This window comes from Cricetulus griseus, chromosome 4, assembly GCF_003668045.3.
Source record: "Cricetulus griseus strain 17A/GY chromosome 4, alternate assembly CriGri-PICRH-1.0, whole genome shotgun sequence".
Taxonomy (NCBI): Eukaryota; Metazoa; Chordata; class Mammalia; order Rodentia; family Cricetidae; genus Cricetulus; species Cricetulus griseus.
The window spans coordinates 55,686,906-55,699,657 of record NC_048597.1 but is presented as its reverse complement, the minus strand read 5'-3'; the positions used below and the strand labels follow the sequence as shown (position 1 = coordinate 55,699,657).

Below are 12,752 nucleotides of genomic sequence, written 5' to 3'. Positions count from 1 at the left end.
TAGGAGTATATTTTTAAGCACGTGGGAAGGAACCAGAGAGAGACTGATGATGGGACATTTTCCAGAGAGGGTGGGATTTGCGGGGCTGTGTTTTCTCAAGGAGGGAGGAGCCCGCCTTCCTTGGGGACAGTGAGATCAGCGCAGAGGGCAGGAATCTTGAGGTTTAGGACAGAGAAGAGGGTACTGACTGAACACCATGCTTCTGGGGCTGCAGCACTCTGTAGGGACAGGTGAATGGGGGGGCTGTTGCTGGTCTCTCAGTGACAAAAGGAGCACGGTCACCTAAAACTGAATGTGGACTGAGAGGTTGAAAGCTGAAAGAGGGCTGGCAGTGAATTAGATACAGATCTAACCAGCAGAGAGAGAAGCCAAGTGAACCGCAGTCCTGGCCAGGTGCCAGGTTTCTTGTGGAGTCCAGAGTGCTTCCGCTCCGCCCACCCTTGACATTTTCATCCGAGGGCTGACCTTGGTCTGTTTAATGACATCAGTTTTGTTTACATACTGATTTTGCTCAGACATAGAGAAACATCCAGCTAAAAGGTAGACTCTTTAGAAAATCTTTTTAATTAAAAAAAAAAAATTCAACATAAAAATTAGGAAATGTAAATAAGCAGAAAGGAGATAAACATCACGGGCAGTGCTCAGCTCTTGAGGAGGACATGAACTTCTGAGTTAGAGGACTAGGTGGGAGTTTTTGGCTCCATGGAAATAGTGGTGGCTGGCAGCGAGTACCAATTACTGCCTATTTACCACATTGCAGGTCCACGCCTGGTTACCCCGTGTGTCATTTTCTGCTACTTTCAACAGCTGTGTTTTATCAGTAGTAATTATCTCTCCCTTATAGATGAGCAAGCCAGTGCTGTCAAGAATTAAGCACCTTGCTCAAGGTCACACAGGTCAGATGAAGCAGACGTGGGGCTGGACCCAGATCTATCACCACCTAACTTGAAGCATGCCGTCGCGCCGCCAAGGAAGTGTTGATGTGTGACATTCCTAGTTCACTCCCGGCCATTGGCATGCCTTCGGAATGCGATTTATTTAAACGGCACTCTGAGCAAAACAGGGTTCTTTAGAAATATACGTCTTTAAAGATACTCTATTTTATATTTTGTATTATATGATCTTTAGCTATATTGAAGTGTAGTTAACATACACAAACCATACATTGAAAGTGTGTAGTCTGGCGCACTTTTTATTTTCTTTTTGCTTTGGTTTTGAAGCAGTCTCATACATGTACCCCAGACTGGCTTCAAACTTGGAATCCTCCTGCCTCAGCCTCCTGAGTGCTAGGATTACACATATGCCTGGCTTTGTTTGAAAAAATAAAATGATATGCACATATACTCAAGAAACCATCATCGAATCCAAGATAATATGGTGCTGGTGAGATAGCTCATCCAGCAAAGAGGCTTACCACCAAGGCTGACAACCTGAGTTTGATCCCTGGGTCTCACTTAAATGGTGGAAGGAGAGAACCGACTCCCACAAAGTGTCTTCCAGCTTCCATATGGGTGCTTTGGCAGGCATGCAAGTTCTCCACCCCAGTCAATAAGCTAATGAACATGTCATTTATACCTGTAAGTGAGTTTGTGCCCGTCATTTCTCTTTCCAGAATCTCCCCTAGGCACCCACAAATTGACTGTCTCTGTACATAAGATTTATTTGCTAAATTTTATGTATGCTGCACATTATACTTTTTTGCCTGATCTGTTAGACTTTGTACCATTATTCTAAGAGCCCCTACCCCTTGCTGGTAAATTTATCTATTTATTCCCTTTGTGGCCTAGCACTGCACACTTATCCAGCAGTTTATTTAGCTGTTCACCTGGGGATGGATTTGGGTTGTTTCTAGTTTTTGTCTATTCCCAGAAAGCTCTATGGATATGTTCTTACCTTTTTTTTTAAATTTTATTTATTTATTTATTTATTTTTGTTTTTTTGAGGCAGGGTTTCTCTGTGTAACAGCCATAACTGTCCTGGATCTAGCTTTGTAGACCAGGCTGGCCTCCAACTCACAGAGATCTGCCTGCTTCTGCCTCCCAAGGGCTGGGATTAAAGGCATGCGCTATCACTGCCCAGCTCTTACCTTATTTTAATGGACATATGCTTCTATTTCTTTTGGGTTAATACCTGGAGTGGTTTAGCTGGTCTTATCTTAAGTGTTTAACCTGTTAAGAAACTGTCAGCAGTGTTGTGAGGGATCTGAGTTCTACAGATTTTTGTCTGCATTTGTGGTCTTTTGTGTGTTTTGAGACCAGATGTATTGGTTACTTTCCTGTCACTGTGATAAAATGCCATGACCAAACGCAACCTGTAGAAAGGTTTGTATTGGCTTATGGTTCCAGAGAGAGAGAGAGTGAGAGAGAGAGAGAGAGCATTGTGGCTGGGGAGGCATGGCAGCAGGCAGCTAAAACAGGAAGCTGACCGTTCACATTTTGTCATACAGGAAGCTGAGAGTGACCTGAAAGTGGGGAGAGGCTTTAAATACATTCAAAGCCTTCCTCCAGTAGTGTACTTCCTCTAACAAGGCTACACTCCTAAGGGTTCTAGAGCCTCTCCAAACAGTGGTCAAATACCCAAGCCCCTGGTGACATCTCTCTCTTAAACCTCTACACAGAGTTTCACGTTCACTTAGCTCAGGCTAGCTTGAGATTCATGATCTTGCCTCAGCACTTGAAAGTGCTGGGATTGCAGGTGTGTGCCAAATGACCTACCAGTTTAATGTTGTCCATTTTAACGTGTATGTGGCAGGTTCTTAACTAATGCAGGACTTGATGTGGAATAATTCACAGTCTAACAGTTATGTGGCCTTACTACCAAGTAGTAAAAGAGGAGGAATGTAAACTGGCTAACCCTGGCCCTTGGATAGTAATTTTGAGCCCCATTATAGTTTCCTCTATGTGACAAGCACTTTTCAGATATACTGTGTAGAAGACCCGCAACAGCCATGCCATGCAGGTTCAGTTCCATTTTCCAAAGGCTGAGAGAAACGCGACTCTCATAGGGCCCCACAGCTGGAGCAAAGCAGAGACTTGAACTTAGATTCATCTCTTCCAAAGAAGTTAGACTCTGGCTTCCTTGGATATTCTGTATCATAGTTCAGTATCTTCCTTTAAAATCAAGATTAAAATCCCCCTGCCCAGTGTTGTTTCTTGTGCTTGGATGTGGAATACAAAAACGTAAGTTTTCAAAACAAATAACCCTACAGGCATCCAGCAGGCAATTAATTTTGAATATAAATACTCTGGAGTCACCATGTGTAATCTCCAAGCTGACACCCTGGGTGGGTAAATCGTCTGTGTTCTCACCCATTCCTGTGTTCTGACCTCTGGGCTAAGGCTGTTGACACCATTTAGTGATCAGGAGCCCACAGAAGAGGAAATAGGCTCACTGTCATTCGTGGAGCGGTGCCTGCTCCAGATGCTTTCCTTCGAACTGTCGCTGGGTTTTGGATCTAGCAGTCATCAACCGAACACTGCCGTGTACTGGGCTCTTTTCTGTGTTACCTCCTTTGCTGTGCACACACAGCGTCATCTCCCTATATGATTGGGTGATTTACCGTCTTCACTGGACCACAGAGAAGCTGTCAGGGAAAAGCCTGAACAAAGCAAGTTTCAGCATTCGAAGATCAGTCTTGTAAACGCAATGCTTATAGATTGAAAATTAATGGGAAAAAGAAAAGATTACCCATAATCCAACTCCAGACACATTTTGGCATTTTCCCCCCAGCATCTCCTGTTCTTTTAAAATAGAATTCTATCTTTCTTACACAGTTTATAATCACACCACATGGATTTGCTTCTTTGTTTCTACTGTCACTGCTTGCACATAATTTCAGACTTTATGGACATAATTTCTAGTGTGGAGGGAGGGGCTGTCTCAGTGTATGTCTCTGTTCCCGTACACTAGGATATCCATGTCTTTCTGTTTTTTTCCCTTACTACCTATAAAACGGGCTTATGCATAATTTCACTGTACCTTTATGGCGAGAGTCCTGTGAAATAGAATCACTGAGTTAACAGATAAATTCTTTGTAGAGCTGGCGGTTCTTTTTTAGGTCTGTCTTATTGAGGGGTAATTTATGTAGTGCGGTACTCACTCTTTTTAAGTGTGTACACACACATTCACAATGTGAAAAATAACAAGCAGGAGGAGTCAGAACTAGCAGAACCTGGCAGCTGCTCTGTGGCTTCCTCCTATGCCACCAAGAAAGCCTCATCCCAGCTCCTGTCCCATGACTAGCTTGTCCTGGGATAGCTATGAGGAGGCTCCGGCTCCCCAACATGTGGGGGTCTCTTTGCTGTGCTCTTTTCATTCTGCCAATCCTCAGAATGCTTATTTCCTTTTCTGTCCCTCCCTCCTTATTTCTTCTTTCCATTTCCCTCATCCTTCCAGAGCAGTTTGAGTTTCATCCAAATTGGAAAGGATTTTCTCCACCTCGGCATCCTCATCCTCATCATAGCCTCCTGTCCTCCTCCTCCTCCTCTTCCCCTCCCTGGATTCCATTAACCTCATATTTGCCTTTATTAATAACCACATGGTAAGTTGAAGCTGCTGTTTTCACAAATGGAGACTCTTTAAGAGCTGGAATAGGTTTTTGTAGATCTGGGACCATCCAAGGGATCCTGCACACAACAGGAGCTAAGTAGCTGCTTGTTGAACAAAGTTACGTGGTTACAAAACTGACTCCTCAGTAGGTAACCAACCGCTCTTGTCCATAGCAGATGTCTGGCTTTCTGTTGAATCTTTTCCTCTTCCTTGATTTGTTTGACCTTGTGATATATTTTTCTGCGCCCACGATGCTTTTGAAGTGAGTAAGACAACATCATAGCTGTTCAGATGATGATGATGGAGAGAGTGGTACCCAATCCCTCATCTGCCATTGAAAGAACAATAGCTTTTCACCTTTGAGATCCACGAATCCCACCTCCACAAATCCCATGTTCAGTGTGTAGCATAGCTAACTCTGGGCAGAGTTTAACTCCTTCCTATAGTCACCAATACACTTTGGGATGCCCTTTCACCAGTAGTAAAAGGGTGACTAAGTGTTAAAGTTCTGAAGGGAAAGGTATCCTGGCTGTGGGAAGCCAGGCTGTATCTATAGATGTATTCCAGTTGGGGATGGTTTCCCAGCAGGAATGTAGCAATCCTGCTCCTCTCTGAGATAGCCTATACAGCCCAGCTCTGCTTCACTCTGCTAAGGAGGAAACCCCCGCAGGGATGTAGCAGTTTGCTCCTGCTCTGGTGAAAGTTGTTCAATCTCTGCTCTACTCCACTCTGGGGAAAGAAAGTCTTCACCCAAAACTCATTCAAGAGATTTATTGGGAGGGAGGAATCCAGGAGGGTTTGGCTGCCTCTGACAGGGTGTAAAAAGGCGGCTCCCAACTGCACAGGCACAGGTCTTATATAGGGCTTCTTAGAGGCAGAGTTTTTCCAGGGTGAAGATTTTCAGGGTAAGAATTAGTCAGATTTCAATCCCTGAGCTGGGACAAGCTCAGACATTGGCTGGATTTTGTGCTCAGGGATTGGTTGGTTTTTGTGCTGAGTTGGTCAGGGCAGAATGTTTTTTTTTTTTGTTTTGTTTTTTGTTTTTTTTTTTTTTGTTTTTTTTGTTTTTTTTTTTTGACTGGCCCGTTTACCCTACACTGACCATATATTCCAGTTCTTGATGGTAATTCCTGAGTGTTTTTGTGTAATGTTGTGGCTAAAGTGGCTGTATCTTTGCAGTACGGAGTCCTCCCCTTGCCATGTACTGAGCTGAGCCTCAGTCTGCAGACTAGATAATCCCATGTAGTGAAAGGGTAAGGGAGAATTGGCTCACGTGGTTCACTTTGGGCGTTGAAGTGATTTCAGCAAGAGGCAGAACCATCTCTTGGCTATTTGGGTGCTTCACTCAGAGTAGTAATTCCTGTCTAGCGGGGCCTGAAGTGTTTAACCATCATCTTATACAGTCTTAGCCGGTGCGTGTGATGAAGGCTTTGGGGTGGGGGTGGGGGTCAAGCTTATTCTGGAGCCTAAAAGGGAATCTCCCAGAGATGTAGCCCTTGGATGAGATCAGAGGCCCGGGGAAGAGGAGGATGCTGGAGTGGATGTCTAGGCACATGGGCCTGTGTGGGCGGAGCGTGGAGATTTCACGTGGGCCTGTGTGGGCGGAGCTTGATTTCTCATCTGATGCCCCAGGCTGGTTTGTACAGGACGGCTATGGTACTCTCCATCTTCTGTCTTTCAGGAGAAGATTGGTTGGCGAAAAGATGCTTTGCACTTGCTGGTGTTCACAACGGATGATGTGCCCCACATCGCGCTGGATGGAAAACTGGGTGGCCTGGTTCAGCCACACGATGGCCAGTGTCACCTGAATGAAGCCAATGAATACACTGCGTCCAACCAGATGGTGAGGACTGGGAAGGCTTGCCTTGTCTCTCCTTGTAATCCCATGGCCTACCCCTTCCTGGAAAACTTCCTTGGCCCTCAGAACATTGTGGGGACCCAGTGTTACTCGTTACTTGGTCTTTTCTCACTAGGTTTTAGAACCGATTGTTGACTAATTCGAATCAGGGATTTCTGTAGCTGGTTGTCTTTGCACCATTGTGTACCTCGTGGGAGCTATTTCACTGGAGAAAGAGGTGACCTGGGAACCAAGGAGTTCTCAGGGCGAGTGCTCTGAAGGCCTGGGATAGAAGACAGAGGACACATAGCCCCAGCAATTACCGAGATCTTGCCACATTTATTATGGAGGCTTTTCAAGAAGTCTATACCTTCCTCTTCAAATCTATTTTGGTACCTGGCTAAAGAGGAGTTCTTCTCAGTTTTCTTTGCAGGACAAACCCATTTTACCAGCTTCAGGAGGTGACCCTCCAAGCTTTCCAGGTTATCCAGGAGTGAGGGAGTTTGGGGAAAGGCCTGTAACTATAAGACCTCACCCAATGTCGATCCCTGTACTCACCAGGAGCTCTTAAAATTCTTAAGGACCTCATTAAACTGCCTCTTGTCCTTCCTTTCTCCTCTTGGATACCCCCCACCCCCTGCCAATTCCAGAGAGCAGTGGCCTTCTCTGTCTGTTCTAAGCCATGAGCAGGACCTGCAGGCATTGGTGGCCTGACAGTTGGGCACATGAAAAGGAAAACAAGACAAGGGACAGCCATAGGAAGGGAGGCAAGCTAATAGGTGCCAGCGACAGATGGTAGTAGGTGGGGCTGATCTTCCTAGAGCTGTAATGGTTCCCATCCCTCCTGAAAGGATGAAGGGGATACAGATCATACCCAGAGATGCTTTAGTCCTCATGCCCACTCTTTGGGTGTGTCTGGTGAGCGCCTGAGGGGCTTTTTTATGAGCGTCACTTCCTGTAACCTCTTAGTTCAGGAGCCGATGATGCCTGTTGAGCCTGGTAACTGGGCCCAAGGGAACCCCAAGGGAAAGCTGCTTTCAGGGACAAGTTCTGCATGCTACAGATCACATGGCAGTATCCAGCCAGTTGGAACTGTTTCAGTCTTGACTTTTGTCTTGGCCTTAGGACTATCCATCGCTTGCCTTGCTTGGGGAGAAACTGGCGGAGAACAATATCAACCTCATCTTCGCTGTGACGAAGAACCACTATATGCTCTACAAGGTACTCCTGAGGGCAGGACGGGTCTGGGGCCTATCTGGGACTCAGTCTGCCCTAAGGCCAGTTGGAGATTAGAGTGGGAGTGGGCAGGGTCAAAGGACGAGAACACTATAGCCCTTTCTAGCTATGCTTGGAAATACTAAGACTAAGGGAACTCTTGATTGTTCACATGGCCATGAATAACAGTTTAAACTGTTTTATCTAATTTAATTCAGAGAAATACCTAGAAAATAGTATGAACTGTTGGGCTGGAGGGATAGCTCAGCCATTAAAGGCTAGGTTCACAACCAAATAAGTGTGTGTGTGTGTGTGTGTGTGTGTGTGTGTGTGTGTGAAAATTGTATGGACTGTCATTTTCAGAAGATGGATGGAGACACGGGCCTATTCCAGTCGAGAAGGAAAACATGAAATAAAATTCTGTAAAAGGAAACTGATACATTAGGCAGCTTGCATACTAACTTTGTGTGCCCTCCTGCAGAGGGTGGGAGGCCAGGGGTTGTCACGGACAGTCGTTCTCCCAAAAGCAGTCAGTGACTGAGAGAAAAAACTGATAGGCTTATTCAAGCCAACAAGTCTTTTCCTGGTTGTCACTTGAGTCACCATTCCAGCAATTATAGTGAGCTACAAGTTGCTCTCAAGCCCCTTGGAGAGTAATAGAGGACATTCAATCTAATCTTTGGCCCCTACGTGTGTCATCACACACACACACACACACACACACACACACACACACACACACACGACCTCTTTAACTGTGCAAGAACTCATGTGAGCTGAGTGTAAACCCAGCTCACCCCTGATGTCCTGTACATTACATTGTGAGGGGGATGTTGTCAGGAATCCCGTAACTATTCCCCCCAAAATGCTTGTTGAGTTGTGTCTCAAAGGCTCCTGCCTTATTGGTCATGAAAATGCCACCATGTCTTCCTGAATTTGGGATCTTCTTTGAGCCTGAGTCTAATGACTAAATGGAAAGACACTTTTTGTTTGGTGTAAGATCGAGGGTTAAAGGTTGTGCATTGCAAACTGCATTTTTTAAAAGATTTTATTTATTTATTATGTATACAACATTCTGCTTACATGTATATCTGTGCACCAGAAAAGGCCATCAGATCTCATAACAGATGGTTGTGAGCCACCATGTGGTTGCTGGGAATTGAACTCAGGACCTCTGGAAGAGTAGTCAGTGCTCTTAACCTCTGAGCCATCTCTCCAGCCTGCAAACTGCATTTTTAAATGGATTGGTTGCGGGAGCCGTATTGGGCTTTGTATCACTTGGGAAGAGATCCTCCTTGGCTTGTCTCCTCCCTCAACTAGGGAGAGCTGTACAGCATGAGACCGATGGGGGTTCTGTCCTGTTTGGCAGCATAGCACTCAGGGGTTGTGCTAGGGCAAAGGACTTTGTCCTAGGACCCGCACACGGGTATCAAAAGGTCCTTAGAAGGACACCCTTCATATCTTAGCACCTCCTGATAAGATAGGGTGTCCCTCAGACACTTGGGGAAGTGGCCCTCTGTGCCCCTGTACATAGGCAGAGTCATCTGAAAATGGGCCAGAGATTACCAGCAGTGGTGGTTAAAGAATTGGGAGGATCAGGTTGGCCCTAGAGGGTGAGTGGCTCACTCGCTGTCAGCCCTTTGCTCCCCTCCACAGCCTACTGAGTGTACTGGCATCACTTTTTCTTGCCTCTCCCATGGCACCTCCTCCAGCACGTGGTGTGGGAGAATGGCAGAGCACAGTAGGTGTGGCCCTTCCTCTTGTGCATAGGGCACTGTTGACTCTGACGACATGGAATCTGGCTTAGGGTTCTATTGCTGTGATGAAACACCACGACAAAAAACAAGTTGTGGAGGAAAGGGTTTATTTGGGTTATATGCTTCCATTTCCATAGTCCAGAAGGAAGTCAGGACAGGAACTCAAACGGCAGGAACCTGGAGGCAGGAGCTAATGCAGAGGCCATGGAGGGGTGCTGCTTACTGGCTTGGTCCTCGTGGCTTAAACAGCTTGATTTCTTATAGAACCCAGGACCTACCACCTCAGGGATGGTGCCACCCACAATCAGCTAGGCCCTCCCCCATTAATCACTAATTAAGAAAATGCTCTACAGGCTGTCTGCAGTCCAATCTTATGGAGGCATCTTCTCAATTGGAGTTCCCATCTCTCTGATGACTAGCCTGTGTGAAGTTGACATAAAATTAGCCAGCACAGATGGCAAAATGGTCTAACTTTTCTTTCTTTTTTTTTTTTTTTCAAGAATTTTACAGCCCTGATACCTGGAACCACTGTGGAGATTTTGCATGGAGACTCCAAAAATATTATTCAACTGATTATCAATGCATACAGTGTAAGTCACTGACCCACACCCCACTCTCACCTCTATCTGCCCCTTCTGGAACAATGAGGCCTGGGAACTGATATGGGTTTGAATTGGGACTTAGTTCTCTTCCTACCCCTTCTTTTGGGGACCCGCAGAGTTTGAAGTATGACTGGGCCTGTACTCAGTGTCTCTGTTTCCTAAAGACTTGGATTTGGGTGTCAGGGAAAATTTCTGGCTAGTTGCTCCCCATATCTTCTGTCATCATCTTCTGCAGTTTTGGCTCCTAACAAATCATAGTTTATCTCTCCTGTGACTTCTGCTCAAGGCAGAATTGTCTCCTCCCTTCCTCTTTTGACACTCTCTCCCATCCCCACCCCCCACCCCTTTGAGGCAGTGTCTCTCTATGTAACTGTGGCTGTCCTTGAATTCACTGTGTAGACCAGGCATGCAGAGCTCTGTGAGTTCAAGGCCAGCTTCTGCCTCCCAAATGCTGGCATTAAAGGCATGCACCACCATGCCTGGTTCAAGCTCTGGCCTTTAAATCCTTACCTCAGAGCCCAGAGCCAGAGAGGCAAGGTTTCCAAATTAACCTACACATTTAATGGTTTTTAAACTTTAGTTTACTTTTAGCAAGAGGACAGTTAGACTCATTTACAGGGGCTCAGCAGATGCTAAAAAATAATATACAAAAACAGAATTTGAGAAGTGGGCTCTTGTGTTTCAAGCTTTGTGTCCTTAACTAATGAAATCAACATGGGAAACAGACTCTCTTCCCATGCATTTACCTCTTCCCCTCTGTGGCTGTCAGTCATAGGATAGAGACCCCACAGGATTGAGGAACTGTTGCTCTTCCTCTCATGACCTTGTGACATTAGCTTCTTTCCTGAGGAGTTGAGGCCTTTGGAGAAGACATAGCTAAGGAGAGTGGCCTTGTCTGGGCTCTTTGAGGTAGGGTAAGGACATCTTTCTGGGCTTCTCTGGAATAACTGCCTCCCAGAATGTTGGTGTAAGTTTTCTTGCCCATCAGGGGTCCTGCCATCCACACACAGACACTATATTAATTATACATCTGTTGGCCGATGACTAGCACTTCTTATTGGCTAGCTCTGTCTTAATTATTAACCCATTTCTGTCAATCTATGTGTTTCCACGAGGCTGTGGCTTACCCAGTAATGCCCCAGCATGGTGTTACTCCTTTGGCAGCATCTCAACTCTGCCAGGGACTGCCTACCTTTCCCAGAATTCTCCTCATCTCCCAGACCTTCCTATCTTCCTGCCTCATTGGCCGGACAGTGTTTTATTCATCAACCAATAAGAGAAACATATAGAAGGACAACCCTCTTCACCAGAATTTCCATGTTCAGCCAGCTCCAGATCCCACAGACCCCTGCAGTTGCACCAGAGCATTTTCTGGCGAAGGCCCAGCCCTCTGCTCCAGTGGCTTTGATAATAAAGGGGATGATGTCAGTCGTGGCGTACATATCTTTATCCAACACTTGAGTGGCCTATGAAAGATGATTATGAATCCAAGGCCACCCTTGGCTGTACAGCAAGACCCTGTCTTTAAAAAAAAAAAAAAATAAGAAGGATGCAGGCAGTGTTGCTCAGTGGTAGAGCACTGGCCTAGCATGCACGAGCTTCCCTGATTTCCATCCCCAATACCATAAAATGTCTCTGTAGAATTGTCTGGGTGGTGTTTGCAGGAATAGAGACACCCTTTGTCCACCAGGATTCCTTGTGGCTGAGTGGTTTGTATGTCCATGCTTGTGTGGGGGGCCAGTCAAACCAAAGTATGGTGGGCTCTCCTGGCTGCTTGGGGATGCCCCTTTTTAAAGATTTATGTATTTTTATTGTATGTTTGTAAGTGTTTTGCTTGTGTGTGTGTGTGTGTGTGTGTGTGTGTGTGTGTGTGTGCAGCTCATGTGCATCTGGGGCCCACTGAGGCCAGAAGAGGGTGTGGGATCCCCTGAATTGGAGTTTTAGAGATTTGTAACCCTTCATTTGGATGCTGGGAATCCAACTCAAGCAGCCTGTGTGTATGTTTGGCTTAGGGGTGTTCTATGTGACGTCTGTGGCATTTTCCCTGACCGGGATGTGTTGTGTTGTGTAAAATGGTTTCTTAATGGAAATCCAGGAATGAGGGGGGTGTCAAAGAGCAGGGGAACAATGGGGTGTGCCGCTTAGGAGCTGGCCTTGGCATTACTGCTCTGTTCTCTAAGCTTTTCTGGGAAAACATGCTAAGAAATGAAATAAACACTGTAGCCGGGCGGTGGTGGTGCAGGCCTTTGATCCTACCACTCGGGAGGCAGAGGCAGGCAGATCTCTGAGAGTTTGAGGCCAGCCTGGTCTACAAGAGCTAGTTCCAGGACAGCCTCCAAAGCCACAGAGAAACCCTGTCTTAAAAACAAACAAACAAAAAAAACACAAACAAAACAAAAACAAAGAAAAAAAGAGTAGACACTGGAAACTCAACTTCCAAAACTATGAAGTTACTAAGCTACTATGAATAAGTATTCAGATTTAGTGGGGGAAAGTTCTTAAAGTTAAAGTTTAGTTCAGGTGTAAGGGGCACACAATGGAGCATTTACATTTAAACGGGACAGTCTGCTAAGTTTGGGACACACATACCCCCGTGAAACTATGACTTTTGTTATTGTATTGAATGTGCCTATCGATCCCCACACTGTGGCCCTCTGGAGTTCCCTGTGTCTATTCCACTTTTTCAAGATTATAGGAGATTGAATACAGACTTCTGGAACTGCCGGGTATTTGGGGCAAAGTTGCAACCGTGCTGTGTGAGTACTGCACTCTGTCAGTTGGGAACCATGGTAA

General features: G+C 45.8%; 1 protein-coding gene across 2 annotated transcripts in view; it reads left to right on the top strand.

Moving 5' to 3' along the window:
- The window catches only part of Itgb5 (integrin subunit beta 5), a 121,460-nt gene that overhangs the window by 66,512 nt on the left and 42,196 nt on the right, over positions 1–12,752 (top strand). For both annotated transcript variants that reach the window (XM_027412795.2, XM_027412794.2), the window contains exons 6-8: positions 6,230–6,391; positions 7,511–7,606; positions 9,858–9,947. In XM_027412795.2, coding sequence (XP_027268596.1) covers positions 6,230–6,391; positions 7,511–7,606; positions 9,858–9,947 — 348 coding nt within the window. The remainder of the gene's footprint in view (positions 1–6,229; positions 6,392–7,510; positions 7,607–9,857; positions 9,948–12,752) is intronic.